Source organism: Mauremys mutica, chromosome 12, assembly GCF_020497125.1.
Source record: "Mauremys mutica isolate MM-2020 ecotype Southern chromosome 12, ASM2049712v1, whole genome shotgun sequence".
In the NCBI taxonomy this organism is placed as follows: domain Eukaryota; kingdom Metazoa; phylum Chordata; order Testudines; family Geoemydidae; genus Mauremys; species Mauremys mutica.
In genome coordinates this window covers 69449507-69466279 of record NC_059083.1, presented here as the reverse complement: position 1 = coordinate 69466279, position 16773 = coordinate 69449507, and the positions used below count along the sequence as shown (strand labels likewise).

At 52.4% G+C, this 16773-nt stretch overlaps 1 protein-coding gene across 1 annotated transcript in view; it reads left to right on the top strand.

Moving 5' to 3' along the window:
* Nucleotides 1-16773, top strand: part of SLC9A3R1 (SLC9A3 regulator 1) — a 39496-nt gene that overhangs the window by 18165 nt on the left and 4558 nt on the right. Inside the window, exons 2-5 of the mRNA XM_044982139.1 lie at nucleotides 6499-6660; nucleotides 9621-9774; nucleotides 13782-13822; nucleotides 16491-16589. Coding sequence (XP_044838074.1) covers nucleotides 6499-6660; nucleotides 9621-9774; nucleotides 13782-13822; nucleotides 16491-16589 — 456 coding nt within the window. The remainder of the gene's footprint in view (nucleotides 1-6498; nucleotides 6661-9620; nucleotides 9775-13781; nucleotides 13823-16490; nucleotides 16590-16773) is intronic.

Sequence of the window (16773 nt, the reverse complement as noted above, 5' to 3'; positions counted from 1 at the left end):
GAGCGAAGAGTAACTTTACTGAGAGAGGATTTCAAAGCAGGTCTGTCTTACCTAGAGTCTTAGACAGGCCTGTCTTAGCTCAGGCCCCTGACCTCTGGAGTCTGGGTTTGCCTTAGCTCTCTGTCCCCCTGTGCTGCAGGGACTCTTCCAATCCAGCCAAAGTTCTTTGCTTTCAGTTTCATGGGCTTGTGGTCCAAACCCAGTCCGAGCAACACTGGGTGTGAAATCAGGGTGAGCAACAGGGCACTTCCCAGGGCACTCAGGACTGAGGCACCTTGTTACCACCTGCCCTCCGTGCAAGGAAGCCATGTGTCTACCAGTTGTAGCCAGCGCCCTGACTTCACTGGCCACAGACAATGCAAGCCCTCCCCTCTCGGCCTACACAGGCTCCGCTGTCCCTCGGCAGGTTAGCGATGGGCACACCTCAACCTCGCAGTCCCCTGGTGTGTCCAGCCCCTGTTGCACTGCACAGTCACAGATTCACTGCTCCCAGAGAAGCTGTTCTCCCCAGTTTACCAGTTCCATCTCAGATCACCCCTCCTCTTAACATACAGCACGTCTGTAAGTTTGTAGTGAAAACCAGTAAATGTCTGTTTAACAAAGATTCAAATGACAGCAAGTAGAAATATTGGAAAGGCTGATTCTGTGTAACCATTGAAGTGCAGGACTGGAAGGGACCTCAAGAGATCTTCTAGTCCAGTCCCCTGCGCTCACAGCAGGGCTAAGTATTATCTAGAGCTGTGGCTCTCGAACTTATTTGATCGGGTCCCCCTTCTTTGTGTTTGTCATTTACACCCCACCCCAAAGCGGCACAGAAGCAAGGGTAGTAATGTGAAAAGTGATATTTGTCAAGACCTAGTGCCCCATTACCACCCTTACTTCTGTGTGGGGCTGACAGCTAGAGCCCCACCACCTCCAGAAGAAGAGCCCAAGCCCAGGCTGCCTCTCGGTGGGGAGAGCCTAAGCCCGCATGGTGGGGATCCAGCTGTCAGCCCCAGGGCAGTGGGGCGCTGGCTGTCCACTTTATCCCTGCTTTCTGGGTGTGCACGGCCCTTCTGCACGAGCCCCAGCCGCCCAGGGCTGACAGAGCTCTTTAGTTTTCTTTTTATAAAAAAAAAAAAAGGCAAGCACACAGATTGCGCCTCCTTTGACACATTCCCTGACAGGTGTTTATCTGCTCTTAAAACCCTCCAATGATGGAGATTCCACAACCTCCCTATAAAATAAAAGCATAACACCCATTCTAGAACCTAGACTTGTTTCACTAGATACCTTCACATCTTTTAGAGCTAGGCTCACTCCAGAGTCCTTTCAGTGGTTTTTCAGCCAGGCAGGCTGTGATCCCTTTTCCTGAGGCCAGCCACACTGCCAACTTGCCTCCTCAGTGGAGGATTCGGTGTCTCTCCCTGCAACCCCAGATGTATCCAAACAGTCCTTTTGAGCCCTATTCATAAGCTGGACACCCTCCCGCTCTGTGTTCCTTTCTGTAGATTCTGCCATCTCTTGTTGATTTTGCAATCTTGATTAGCTGGTGGTGACAACACGTGTTAATAGACTTCCATTGTGAGAGAGACAATGACCAGAGTGAGAGATAAGCATCTGCTACCCCCTGCCGACCAGAACCTGTCCCAGGCACGTCACCTCCTGGTGACCTGCCTTCAATTCAATGCTTTAGTTTCCAGTATAGACACAAGCTTCATAAATATTATCCGTACAAAAAGAACAGGAGTACTTGTGGCACCTTAGAGACTAACATTTGTTAGTCTCTAAGGTGCCACAAATACTCCTGTTCTTTTTTGCAGCTACAGACTAACACCGCTGCTACTCCGAAACCTGTAATTATCCATCCATACATTTAGCAATGATTATGATGATTGGTGAGCTCTTGGCATAGACCTTACATGCCACCCTTTGGTGAATTATTGTACATGTACTTGACTCTGGATCCATGAAAAGCTCTGTGCCTCCCATGCTCTCTGCCAGTTAGCACAAGAGGTTTCTGAATCACAGAGGCTCTTTCTGAGAAGTATATTTTGTTCCACCTCCCCGCACCACGCTTCCTGGGTGCGTTTCGTGACAGTGCTGCTGTTGAATTAACTCACTATATGCATGAAGCAGACAATGGCCAGGTTAATAGTATTCACGGATTATTACAAGCAGCTTCAAATCCATCCGTCCGCTGTGCGGCATTTCAGGGCAAGTGTCAACAGGCATTTCTAGAGTTTGTTCCTCACTAAGACTCTGCTTCAGAAGCAGTTTTGATCTCCACATAAAGGCAGTGGAGGAAGGCTGTGGGGTGGGGGACATTCTAAATCTCTGGGGAGCTGGATATTCTTTGTCTCCTGAGGAAATGTTATGTTTTACCCCCTGTGTTGACTGCACCATAGTTTGGCCTCTTCTCGAATTTTGCAGTCACCAAGAGTTTCCCCTAGTAGTTAGAGCAGGGACTTGGTGTTGTTGGGACACCAGTGTTCAGCTGAAGACTCGCTGAGTTGCTCTAGGCCAGTGGTTTCCAAACTTTAACAACCTGTGAACCACTTTCACTAAAATGTCAAGTCTCACGAACCGCCTCCTAAAAATGAATATTTCCAGGGATTTTCTTCTTTACCCGAGTATAAATTATAAAAGCAGTAATCTTGGATATGTAAAATTTGTTTTTATGACCGGCGTATTACACACTATTAATTATTATTTTGTTACAGTATTTTTATTGCATGATGAAAACGGCAACAGTTTTCCAAGATCTCACTTTCATAGCTTGTATCCCTTTGAATAAGCCTGCTATAAGACAAGGCTCCTATGTTTCATCAAGGAGTATCAGATGTGAAACAGCAGGAAGCGATTTAAGAAGCCAACTCAGAGTTCCTCCTACACAAGCATTCAGGTCTTGAGCAGTCCAGACAAACAACACACGTTACAACAAAGCTTAAACCTGTTCTTCATAATTTTAAAACAATACTAGCTGCCTATTTAATTAAAAAAAAAAAAGGCAAAAAATATCCCCCTCCCTTTCCATTTCTTATAAGGAGTCTTGAAGTTTAAATCTCCTCAGTGTGCTAGATATGCTTGCTTTGATCTGCTTAGCTCTTGGAAGTCCAGGGGCTCCAGCCTGCTGGCCCCGGGGTGCCTAGGGACAGCTCTGTCTGCCATTAGGGAATTTTTTCCCGAGAACCCCTTGTAACATTTTGCAAACCCCAGTTTGGGAACCACTGCTCTAGGCAAGCTCCAAGCTGTCTGCCTTTTTTACCATCTGTAATGTGGTACCTACATTACCCAGGTGTTAAGTGCGACTAATGTGCTCTGAGATCCTCCAGGGAAAGCTGTTCCGTCACTGATTGTTCTGTTCTTGCTGAACTGCTGGTGGGTAGTTTCAGGACAGGTAATTGGTCTGTCTGGTTTGAGGGCCAGTGAAGCTTGATATTCACTTCATCCTCCACCTCCTCCCCACTCTTGTCCCTCTCAGAGCTTTACTGTAAATATAACACTGGTTTCAATAAACACAGACTTGGCTGAGACCCACATACCCACCAAGCTGGGCCACTAAATTCGGTTGTATCCAGCAGCGTGGCTATTGGCAGGCAATAGAAAGGGAGTGGAGGACATGGGGGGAGGGTGAGCTTGGAGTGACACTGGAAACTGGTGTTTCTCCTTTAGCAGAGGTCTGACTGCACATGAGGAATCGAATTCCAGGGATGGGCTTGCTCAGCTCTTCAGAGATGTCTGGCAGACGGATCTCTTCTGGGCCACTGAATGTTGCGGGGCTATTCAGACTTTTTTGCCTGGTTTTAACAACTCTCAGGGGAAGGAGGCAAGGGGATGGGGGAGGGAGTGCAAGCCAGGAGCTGGAAGTATCCTGAGGTATTTGTGTAGCACCATCACTGTGTCTGAGCACCTCCCACGTATTGAAGAGAGAAATAATTTTAACCTCTTGCTTCCCAGCAGATGGAGAAATAGCTTGACTAGGCCGAAGAGTACCTTGTTGTTTGTGTGGAAAGAGCTTGCTGAGGGAAACCCAAGTCAGGGGAATGCGTTTTGAAATTTGTTCCGAAAGGGGTGGTTCCACAGTTCTGGTGGAAGGTAGCTATTGCAGGAGATCATGGCCATGGAGGGGGTGATGCGCTCACTCTCAGGGAGCAAGGACTGATTCCATGGAAGGCTTTGGAGATGAGGCTAAAGACCTGGAACTGGATTCCGGCCCTGTGGTGATGTGTTCGTGGTGACCTGTGCGCTGAGCAGATGGGCTGCTGCTCTGTGTCCTAGGAGTTTTTCTGGGTGTGGTTTCTAGACGTGAGTTAGTAATTAAATCTGGCTGTTCCACAGATGGCTCTCGCTAGCCAGGTCTGCTTGATGGGATGGGATGCAAGCTCCTGGCTAGATGGGATGAAGTGGGTGTCTTGCTGTCCTGGCTACTTGGGTATCCTCGAATAGTATTGAGTCCACACTGTGGGCTGAATTATCCAGAGCATCTGCCCATAGATTGGACGGCGTTAGAGACAAGCTGAGAATGTCTCTGCAACTAGAAGTAGAGCCAGAGAATCTGTCTGCCCTGTCTGGCATTGAGCCAGAAGCCCTTGTTATTTTAGATGCTAAAACTCCATTCTCCCGGGAAACTAAATATGTTTCCTGGTGAAGTCGCACCTGGCTGACTCGGAGGCCCCATGAGGAGGGAAATGGGCTCCAGCGCTCGTGCAGGAATCGCGGCAAGCTTGTGAGGCCAGCTGCTCTGTGCTTGCTGCCAGTGCAGGTGCAGAAGCCCTCGGTGAAGGGAAGGTTTCTGGGTAACGCCTCTCAGTGTCACGGTGCACTGCGGGGTTTCAGCCCTTCAGAAAGGTCCTGGTGTGAGGAGCAGGGTGGAAGGCAGGCTCTGCTTCTCGGAGTAAGCATCTGGCATTGAGAGAAGGGCCAAGAACTGATCCAGGGGGGTCTGAGTTGGTGGGGTGGTGGGAGGTTGCCCCGCTGACACAGCTCTCTTGTTATCTGGTTTGATGGTGGAGGAAGGGTGCAGGACAATGGGGCTTTTAAGGTGGGAATCAGTCGAAATGGCACCAGAGAGTCGCTGATGTGCCTCTCTGGGGGAGAGGCTGTCCAGGGAGATAAGTCCATAACTTGTATCTGTGTGTAGTCCAACAGCACAGTCTGATACTCTCAACACCTCTTGAGTCCCGGAAAGAAACCAACTGAAGGGGGATTATGCTTATATGAAAGAGAGGGTGCGTGTGTGAACAGGGAGGGGTCTGTCCTCTAAGCTCGGGCATCGGAAGGGGCTCCTGGGTACAGAACACTTTGATGTAGTCTCTGGCCTGACCTTGCTGTATGCTCACCTGCCTGGCCATTTGAACAGCAGCGTGGCACTGGGGCCTGAGTCCGTCTGGGCAGCATTGGGAATGCTTGAATCCCTCTCTAAAGAAATCCCCATGCTCTGTAATCTGCTTGGCTTCAGTAACTGCAGCCGCCTGCCTTTCAAGGCCAGGTGGGCGTGGCCGTTCCTCCACCCTCATGTGGCAATTGCTTCTAAAGCAACACTAAGTCCCGCAACTGGAGGTAAACAGCCGGGAAATGAAAGGTAAGTGCTGCCGTCCATCTGCGGGACAGGCCGGGGAAGGGAGGGCGCCCTCCCTGGGAGAGGAAAGGGTGTTCACATAATACACCCTGCACTTTGTGTCTTCAAAGCACTTTATGAACACTTAATAGAAGTTAGTACTCAACTCCTCTGTGACGCAGCTAACTCCTGGGTCCGTTTTACAGACTGGGGACATGTTTACACTGCAAGGGAAGCCCAGGTGTAGTAGAGCTCAAGGTAGCAGACCCTGGGTTTTTTGACCTAGGACTTGATGGTCTACGTGCATTTTGTAACACTTGTTGTTGAACCCTGGGCCCTAGCCTGGGGCTCCAGCATCTGCACTGTACGGGCCCGAGTCCAACCACCCGTATCCCAGACTTCCTTGCACCCTCCTAAAATGTGGCCGCTTTAGCCCCTAGTTGATGGTGCAGTGTGGGAAATCTTGACTGTCTGGGGGACACAAAGTCAGCCCGTGGGATTATGGAACGCTTTTGGTGGACTCCCGGAGCACGAGTCAGTGGGGCTGTGTCTACATTGCAAAGCAATAGGGCTTGAACCCTGGGTCCCGCTTTGACTCAGGCTCAGACCCTCCAACCCCGTGGGGTCCTATGACCTTGGGTCCAAGTCCTGAGCTAGGGCAATTTGTGTGTCGCCGGCAGGGGGATTAGGCTTGAGCCCGAGTTCAAACCCTGGGCTTACATCGCAGTGTAGACAGACTGTAGGAGATGGAGACTCAAAGGCTGACTTTCCAGTGCTGTGTACCGACTTGATGGCAGGCAGGGCTAAGACTGGAATGCGGAGCTGTTGGCTCCCAGTCCTGTGAGACCACATTGCTTCCGGACGGGTGCTGAATCAGGCCTGGGCTGTCTCTGATCGTGGGCTGGAGGCAGGGTAAGTGACTATTAACCACCGCTTTCATGTGTGTTCCTTCCCGGCAGAAAGAGCTGCGGCCTCGTCTCTGCCTGATGAAGAAGGGCCCTAATGGCTACGGATTCAACCTCCACAGTGACAAAACCAAGCCGGGGCAGTACATCCGGGCCGTGGATCCAGACTCGCCGGCTGAATCATCAGGGCTACTTCCGCAAGACCGCATCATCGAGGTACGTTCAGGGTGCAGCTAGGAGAGGAGGAGAGAATGAGTGGGGAAGCATGGGAACCTCTGACGAGGTCGCAGAGGGCAGTGCGTGGGAGGGGGCCTCCGTTGGATGCCAGGGGGATGGAGATCGGCAACGTCGTGAAGATGCTGCATTCCACATCTTGCACCCATGAGCGTAGTCATCTGAACTGGGCCCAGACTCTCCTCTGGGGTTAGTAGCGTGAGAAGTGTGTCCTCTTCCTGTGCAAAGTAAGGAAAACTCAAGTCTTGCAGTCCATTCGCTTGGGGTCTGGTTTTATCCATCAAGGAATGAGTAGTTAGAATCAGCCTCTGCAGTGTGGCTTTGTCTATGACTTGAGTCCTGACGCTGGCCCAGTCGTCCTATAGTCACAACCGAAGTCTCTGGGATGGTCACACCCACCCACCTCTCCCTCACATGTTGCTGTCCGGGGCCAGGACATTAACAGGAATCCCTTCACTGCTGTCTGTAGGAGGATGAGTCTGCAGTGGATCCTGTGTGACAGCTCTGCTTTCTAGGGCATAGTACACTGAGCATGTTCAGGCCCTGATACGTATGCCAGGAGGTGGCAGAGGCTGTTTCCTGGCCTCTTTAGTTAGTGTGTAGGAGCCCGTGTGGCAGCTCTCCTCCAGCCTTTGTACACACAGTGCCTCATGCTCTTGCTACAGGTCTGTGGCCCAGCCTGTGTGCATATGCTGCCCTGCGCTCCTGGCAGCTTTGCTGTGTAGTCCTGTGCTAATCACTTAGAGAAAATCTGATTTTAATGAGGTTTTGCTGGCTGCTCTGCTAATCCCCGAAAGGCTAGCTCTGGGGACCTGCAGGGCTCGAGGGTGGCGGAGCTCTGGCTGCCATCCTTGCTAGGACAACCAATAACAAACCCTTTTCCAGGCTACCCCACCTTCCACGTGCCAGGTGTGCCGTTGGGAATGCCCTCCACAGAGCTCTCCAAAGACTTCCTGGCCCTGGTCTCGAAGCCATTTCCCCTGTCTTCAGGCTGTTCCCAGGTGAAAGTCTCTGCAGCACTGTTCTGACTCATCCTGCTGGAATCCCACCAGTGCATTGATGGGACAGTCACCAGCAAGTCACTCCAGCCTTTCCGCCTCCCCCATCATGACTGAACCTGCCAGCCGCTCGCTTGGAGCACAGGTTAAATGTTCATGGTGGGACATGCTGCCCTTGGGTCAGCTGTGAGGCTGTGTCAGTTCGTTCTGTTAAAAAGCCGTTGTCTCTAGCTGGTCAAATCCTTTTGTCCTATCCTAGCAACCCCAGTGCCTCGTGCTCCCTGTACAGGGAGGGGCTGTGAGATGGCGAGTTACGAGTTAGCCTTGCTCTCCACAGTCAAGTGTGCATTGCTGTAGAGTAGTGGGGTGTGGGTTGGGGGAGGAGATAAGTGTGGATTTCGTGTGAACATCTGGGCTTGGGGGAAGCAGCATGTGGACTGAGCCACAAGTCTGAAGTTCCCGAATGCCGTGTAAGGCCAATAGGAAGGGACTAGATCCAGTTTTTGGCATACGACTCCTCTTTCCTTCCTGGGGTTTCCATCGCAGTCTAAAAGCACTGTAGTGTCTCATAGTGATTTAGCTGGAGTTGGTCCTGCTTTGAGCAGGGGGTTGGACTAGATGACCTCCTGAGGTCTCTTCCAACCCTAATCTTCTATGATTCATGACTAGAGCCTGGTCTACACTAGAAACTTTTGCTGGTATAACAGTGTTGGTTAGAGGTGTGATTTATGTATGTGTGTGACGTTTCCGTACCAGCAAAAGCCCTAGTGTAGATGCAGCTATACTGGTATCAAAGTGCTTTTGCTGGGATGGGTTATTTTGCTCACCAAACTGATACAAGCTACAGTGGCAAAAAAGCACTCTCTGGCTGGTATCCGCTATGTCTACACAAGGTGAGTTTGATGGGATAGCTATGCTGGCAAACCTTTTCTAGTGTGGATGTAGCCTGGGTTGCTTTTCCGCTGCAGGCATTCTTCCGTGTCCCTAAGTTATAATACAGAGGAATGGGACTTATGAAAAGCCTCTGTACTCAGAGAGTCTGGACTCTCGCTCCTGCCATCAGCTGCAGATCTGATCAGCTGCAGCCACAGCACAGCTGTGTAGGAAGGAGCACGGGTCAGCTGAGTTAATGTAGTCAATGTCCTATTCAGAAATGAGGAGTGCAGCTCAGAGCTGGTAATGCTCAGAGCGGTCCAGTGGTTGCTTAGGACAGGCTCAGACATGTGCAAAACAGGAAACGTTCATAAGAGAGAGTCTGAAATGCGACTAACTTGCAAGACTACAGAGCCCCAATCTTTGTGTCAAACCCCAGATCTGGCCTCTGTGGCATGGCCAGCTCTTCTTCCAGACCCGCTCTTCCTCCTGGGCAGGTTTTGGCAAAGGTGTCATTGGAACCCATTCCTCCTCCATCATTGCTACATGCACTTGTAAATTGGGCTGAATGCTCAGGGCTTCCCCACCTCCCATAGGGCCAGCCAGAATATTTTTGTGGTGACTTGTCTGAGGGCAGCCTGGATCCCAAGTGTGGCTGTCAGATAAGAGAATTGGTCAGTCTTTCTGAAGTGTAGAATTTGAGTGGAACAGGCCAACGGGAGCTGAGAGAGGAATGTCACAACATAGGTGAAGCATCCGTTCCCCTTGTCACGTGGGGACTGTCACCTGTCCAGGCTAGGGGTGCGGCTGTTCCGAGCTGCTGGACAACAAAGTCTGACGTAGGCAAGAGTGAATGTGTCTATTGCTTGGGGGCGGGAGGTGCCTCACAACGTACAGCCCTGCAGTAGCCTGCCTGTTCCCATACCAGCCCGGTAGCAACTGAATGGGATAATAGTCAGCATGTGACTGGTATCAGCATTTCTGTCTAACCCACAGCCAGCCTGGTAATTCAGTAAAAATCTCCTTTTTTCATGGACTTTCCTCTAACTCTGCCCGTTTCCCTTCCGGCAGGTGAACGGACAGTGCATGGAAGGGAAGCAGCACTCTGACGTGGTGACAGCTATCAAAGCTGGGGGAGATGAGACCAAGCTGCTGGTGGTGGATAGCTTAACAGATGAGTTCTTCAAGACGTGCAAAGTCGTTCCCTCGGAGGAGCACTTGACAGGTGACAGGGTAGCAGCCGCAGTTCTGGGGCTTGCGTGTGGTGCTGGGGAGGAGTGGGTTTTGCCTAGACAAGGCTGCGAGGTTCTCTGCAAACAGATGGTTTAATGCGGGAGATGGAGGCTGGAACAGAAGGCTTCCTGCTTATGGGTGGTTTCATTTCCTGTCCAAAATGAGAGAGGGTAGAGATCTGTCCTGGTGAGACGTGACCTCTGTAGCATCTCCATGCAGCCCTTGGTGCTGACTGCTTGTGTCCCTTCTTCCTAATCCACAGCACGTAATTCGTTTCCAAGGTGCGCTCTGGTTCACCAGCTCCTCTTGCTTGCCAGCTCCGTGGGAAGCTGGGAAGAAAAGTCGCCAAGACTTAACCCCAAAGCAATGTGACATAGCTTGCACCAGTGTCATGCAGCCAAATCAAAGCCTTTCTGCCTGCAAAGCTGGAAACTACCTCACAAGCCAAAGGCCTTGCTGGCTTCCTTGGCATCTTATATGCCAGCGGGGAACGATCTGGCACTGTCTGCCTGGTTCCCCTGCACTTGGTCACCCCGCTCCCTGACTGTGCGGGCATCTGTCCAGGATTGTGTGAATTTTATAGTGGAAATGGTTAAACTTTGACGGGGTTTATGAGAGGAGGGGCCCAGTTTCTCTCTCCCGGATCAGAGTGCAGGCCATGCCAAGAGCATGACTGGCCGCTCTAGCTCATGGTCCATGCCCTCCCATTATCCTGGAGACCAGTGGAACACACTCCCCTCCGAAGATTTACATTGGACTTGGTGCTTCAGTAACTGTATCCAAAAAATGTAATTTTCCCACTGGGGAGGCTTAAGGGCCCAGCTGTTCCTGCCACAAGCCACCTCTTCTAGAGCATGTGAGGGTCTTGGCTTGAACCCCCTGACTGCATGAGAGCTAGGGAATCTGCAAGGAGGGCCTCAGCATCTGGCAAAGCTAATAATCACCAAACAAAATAGCAGCCCAGTGTTAATTGGGCCCTGGTGACTGGCCTAAAGAGCTTTCTCTTGGGCCTAAAGACTTCTTGTTCCAGTAGCTGGATTTCCTCTAGCAGCTCAGACCCAAACAAGAGTGGAAGCTGGCCAGGCTGTGAGAGAGGCAGGAGGGGCTAACAGGGCAGCAGTTCCAATGGCTGGAGTAGGCCCGGGTTAGGCAATTCTGTGTCCCCCTCGGTCTGCCAGCAACTGGCAGGGGAGAGCTGGGTTTTGCTGGGTGCTAGCTGCTTGGTTAAGGGTAGGAAACACTTGCTGAGGATCTGAGCTCACGGTCTGGAGAACTAGGTTCTTTTCCGCCCCTGACCCAGGATTTGGTTGTATGTGTATGTATGTGGGGAGGGTCTGCAGCAGAAAATCCAGCACTTCACCACCAGACTCTGAAGATCTGGGTCCAGTGTGGCTCAAAAACCCCTAAGCAAACAAGTGATTCTGGGGTGGGTTTTTTTGTTTAGCTTGAAACATGCTCCCTAGTATATTTACTCTCCAAATCCAAACCCGGCCTGTGAGGAAGGATAAATCTTGCTTAGTAGTAGAGAAGAACTGCATGGCCGCCTGGGCCAGCGGAGCTAAGGGGTGGAATCCAGTGGAATCCAGTGCTTGGCTCTGAGGGAAAAGGTCAGTTTTCCAAGCAGACGTTGACATGAGTCTAATGAGCCAGCCGAAAACCTTGGGCGCTAGATACGGGTGTCCACCATTTATATCTCTGAGCCTCCACCACCGCCTGTGGGCTGGTCTCCCTTCAAGCCCTCGTTCTGCTGGAGAGGAGGAAGTGAATGGCACCTCCTAGGTCACACTTGCTGTGATTCTTTTTATGTGCTTCCTGGTGGCGGGGGCTGGGGGAGAGAACAGGAAGCTCTCTGGAATCTCTTAATTAATCCTGTTAACCTCCTTCTTCCCCACCAAAATAGCCTGGCCCTGCGGGTGAGTCCATACCAAGATGTTCTAAGTGGCCCCTCAGAATAGCATCGCCCGGGACGGATGCTCAGCTTGGGTTCCCTGCCTTGCCCAGGGAGCCTTGAGATTCTTGCTGGGGCTGATCTGAGGGAGGTTAGAGGAGTGGTGCTTTCTGTGGCATAGGATCTCTTTAAAGCGGGGGGTGGGCTGGGCTAGGTTGGCTTGAAGAAATCCCCTCCTCCACTCTCCTTGCCTCCGTCCTGGTGTCTGGCTGCAGGTGGTTGTGTCTTATCTTCTTTTGCTCTGGGCGTTTCCCATGAGCTTTCCTGCCACCTGAGTTCTTCATGCAATAACACTTTGACAGGGCCTGCTGTCCAGTGGCTAGAGCAGGGGCCAGGGCTGATGGGTTCTGTTCCTGGGTTTGCCACTGCCTTGGTGCATGGCCTTGGGAAAGTCACTTTGCCTCGGCACCGTAGTGTAGCCACCAGTGAAGTGGGTCTCGTAAGGGGTGTTGGGAAGTGCTGAGGTGGAAGATGCCTCTAGGGGCACACATCCGGGTCTACATCAGCAGCCACCTCCTTGGGTTCATTGCACTGGTCACTTGTTCCCAGTAACACAAACTCCGGACGTAACCCTGCAGTGGAGGCTCTGGCCGTATGGGACTGCGAGGATGTGGTTTCCCCACCACAGCCCCTATTCTCAGTGTTTCTACAGCCTGCAGCTAAGCATTGGACTCAGCCGTGGTTTAGTGTTTGTTTGAGAAGGTTGGTTTTAATCCTCTGCGCACGCACCTGGGCTAGGAGACGAGTCCTTGTCTTCGCCGCACAAAGGGCGTTGTGACTTCCCCGCCCAAACAAAGTAACTGATGTGCGGTGGTTATCCTGCTGCAAAATCCTAGGGCAGACAAGTCCTTGCCACAAGGTCGTTAGGTGAGGTCAATGCTCTGCCCCCTGCCTGTGGTTCACCTCCCGTCGCTGCATCGCACGGAGAACTACAGAGCCTTGTCTCCACTAGGGTTTCCTGGCATTCGTTAGCCTGCGGTAAAAACGATCCTTTTTTGCTGGGGAAAACGCAGCAAGTCCAGGGTGCAGTGGCAGATAGAGGGGCTGGATCTTCTCAATGGCAAACGACAGCTTTGTCCATGGCTGGAGACGGGGGGAGAGGGAGCCAGCAGTCCTGTGGATGTTGGCTCCTTGGTTGCCTAGCAATCTGGCTTTGGGGGCTTTCTCGCTGCTTTTCTCTCTGGGAAACTGAACTTCCCATAGTAAAAGGGAGAGGAGACACCGCAGGAGGCATGAGCCAGCCTATTTACTCCAGGCAGAAAGATCTGAGTGCCCAGGGGGAGGAATGAAAGGTCTGCCCTGCGCCCATGGGGGGTGAATGCAATAATAATGGGGTTCTGCTTTAAGCAGTGGCTGGTCCTTTAATATTCTGGGGTGTCTGCAGAGGTGCTTTTTTGTCTGGCTTCCTCCTGGTCTGTGACGGTTCTTTAGAACCGTTTCCAGCTTCACTTGAGGGGTTGAATTTGCTCCCATCCCGTAGTGGCAAGTGTCTCCCAGTTTGAGAGCTGGGAATCTTCGGCTGCCATTAGGAGTAAATACGAGCTGGTTTTCCTCCACCCACCCTGCCCCCCAGGACTAACCTCTGCTCACAACAGGCTCTGCTCTCTCATGCCAGCAGTAAGGAAGTGAATGGCCGTTGGATCTTTCTGGGTAACTGGGAGTGGCACGCTGGGCAGCTGCTGTTCTGGCACAGGGAGGCTGCAGTGGCATTCCCTTTCTCTGCCTTTCGGATCCCTCCTCCACTCCAAAGGGGTCATTTTGTGGGGAGCGATGTGGGTCTGACTTGACTCGGCCAGTACAAAGGCAGTCTCAGTGCCAGCCAAGCGAAAGCATTGTCTGCAGGATGGCACAGCCTGCCTTACCCCTAGCTCTGTGCCTTTGGGGTGCAGTGTATGGGCGGAGCTGGGAGGCCACTGGATAAGCAGCCCCATGTCTACAATGATGCCGAGATCCCGGTGCCTGGATGTAAGGACAAATAAAGGCAGTGGGTGCTGGTTAAGAGAGGGTTTTGCAGGCTCTTTGTAACTGCATGTCTGTGTCTTATCCCCCAGGTCCCTTGCCAGAGCCAGTTGCCAACGGCGAAGTAGAGAAGGTAAAGATCCTGCCAAGTCTCAACTTTTATAGATGGCATCTAAATGCCACGTTTGCTGCCTGCTGTGCTGTCACTGCAGCACGCGCACCCCCTCCTCCCCGTCGCTCTGCCCCACCCTGAAGCTGAGTGGCTCTTGGAGCCTGTCACATTCCCAGCTTGTGTTCCAGGGCAGCGCTGACCTTTGCAAAGGAAGGGAGAACTTCGGTGTCGGCCACCGAACGCATTAAGACGGGCCCATCTCTGCCTGGCTCCACCCCTTCCCAGGGAAGAGAATGGCCCTTTCTTTAGGAAGGGGCCGGACTCCAAAGGCCTTGTTACTTCCAGTCTGGTTTGGAAAAACAAAACCTCATTAACCATGGTGCAGAAAGGAAGGCGTCTGCTCGTTAGGGCCTGCCGGGAAATCTGAATATACATCAGGGAAAGGAGGGAGGGGAGACGAGACAGGCTGCTGTTTCAGACTAGGGCACAATGCCATGGGTGAGGACTAGGCAGATCTTGCCAATGGGATTGCTCCATCGGGCTTCCTGATGCACTGGTGGTGCCAGTGGGTGGAGACAGCCTGGATATTGGAGAGGGGCCAGGGATCAAGGACGGATTCCTCCACCTGGATCCTTATCCAAGTCTAGATGAGCTGCTTCATGTAGGTGTAGAAGCTGGGGCGGGAAGGACTGAACATACGAGTCCCACGGCTGTTATGACGGGAACATCGGCACTGTTGCCGAGTTGGGTCTGGGCGGTAGGGGGACCGTAGCTTTTCTCCCTCCCTCACCCTGCCAATGGCTGCATCTGTGGCTTGACAACCTTAGTGGGCTCTCCTCTGGTGCACTCCCTGCCCTAAAGAACCTCCAGGTGTTCTCTGCACCCACACTCACCTGGGCCTTGTTTGCCTTGGACCCGTTCGTTTCAGTTAGGGCTGGGGCTTCCTACCGACATGGTTCTAGCGGCATGACTCTTAGTGTGGACACAGTTCTACTAGGATAAAAGTGCAGAACGGGCAGGAACAAGCTAGGACTACGGAAGCCCAGTAGAGCCGTGTCCACACTGCGGGGCTGTGCAGCTTGAACGGTACAGCTTTCAAGAAGTGTGTGTAGGAGTAGCTCTCCAGTGCAGAGAATGGGTCTTGTCCCCTTGGAGCACTAAGTAACAATGCTTAGACCCTAGCCCTGGAGCTGTGATGTGGCCAGTCTGGACGGCGGGAGAAGAGAAGGGGTCTCCACGTGCCCTCTCTCTCCCCCCTGGCCTGTACAACGCTAAGGCCAGAGCTTGAGGCAGCACAGCTGCTGTGTTTAATCCTGCCCAGCTCCGAACAGGAAGCACTGAAGCCTGTCCAGAAGATGCTTATTAATCTGCAGCCTGTCAGCAGCTTATGTGCTCGGAAGAAGGATTTCCCAGACCCCCCACTTACTGGTCCCGCTGAGGGAGGAGCTAATTGGCATCAACATCACTCCGCTCTGCAGGGAGTCGCACGGACCTTCTGGACATATAAGAGATGTCGTTTGCATCTCCCTCCCCTCCCCAGGAAAGCGCTTCATTCCCTGCAATCCAGGGTGGGGCCCTGAGCTTTCATGGAGAGGATCTCGCTTTTAGTGAGATTCCAGTCCGTGCTGGCAGGCGGGCGGTGTTAAGGGGAGATCTGGCATTTTGGGCTAATCCTGCCTTGGTGTTTCAATCTGCCTTCCCTCTGGCTCATGCTAAATGGAGCTGAGCAGCTGTCAGCCCCTCTGATCCCCTGAGGAATGCAAAGCCAGGGGGAGGGGTGGAGTACTCTAGGGCCCTGACCTGTCATGCAAAGCAAGTGCCTCAACTTCTTGGAGAAGCAGGAGAACTGGCAGAATCTGCAGATGAGATCTGGGGCTCTGACTTGTCTGCCTCTGCACTGCCCACTGCACCCACCGGGGGTGCCCCCGCCTTCTCAGATCCACCCATGGCCCTGGCTGTGTAAGACACCCCCAGCACAGGGTTCCTCTGAATCTACTGGCCATTGACTAGTTCACAGCAGTGGTTCTCTTCCTGGATAAGGTAGATCTCTAGATGTTTTTCGGGCACAGGCTGTTTCAAGAGGGTAGCATTTGGAACTGGCCCTGCCGTCTGCTGGCAGGCATTATGAAACCTTCCTCTCAATGTGACTTCAGTGTGAGTTTCCCTTTCCTATAGGTTTCAGAGTAGCAGCCGTGTTAGTCTGTATCAGCAAAAGGAACAGGAGTACTTGTGTCACCTTAGGGCTGGTCCACACTAAGAAGCGGGGTCGAACTAGGGTACGCAAATTCAGCTACGTGAATAGCGTAGCTGAATTCGAAGTACCCTAGTTCGAACTACTCACCCGTCCAGACGCCGCGGAATCGAAGTCCGCGGCTCCAAGGTCGACTCCGCAACCGCCTTTTGCAGTGGTGGAGTACCGGAGTTCGAACTATCGCTTCCGGAGTTCGAACTATCGAACTCCGATAAGTCGAACTCACCACGTCGACCCGACTCGTAAGTGTAGACTAGCCCTTAGAGACTAACAAATTTATTTGAGCACAAGCTTTTGTGGGCTACAGGGGATCCACTGCACAGAGCGGAGAGGTGGTAGAAATGGCTGGGGGAAAGGTGAGTGTGCTGGCTGCATGGCCTGCCCCTCTGGCTGGGGGAGGTGGCAGCTCAAGGTCTCACTTGGTTTCGTTTCTTTCAGGAGGACAGCAGAGAGCAGCGGCCAGAGTCCGTGTCTGAAAGTCCATCGAGCCCTGAGCCAATGGCTGTGTCCCCCTCTTTGAAAGACACCTACAGCGAGGTATGGCAGCTGCCTGCTCGGCAGGGCTTTGGGCTGCACCTTGGGGACAACTGGCTGATTTGAAGCGGAAGTGAGGAGGGGGCTAGGATTTACTTCCTGGGCTGGTAGGGTGGGAGGAAGTTGGGGAGCCAGCCCCTTCCTGGTGCATGGGAAGAGACCTTTGCCTTGGAGACTCGTCACTTCT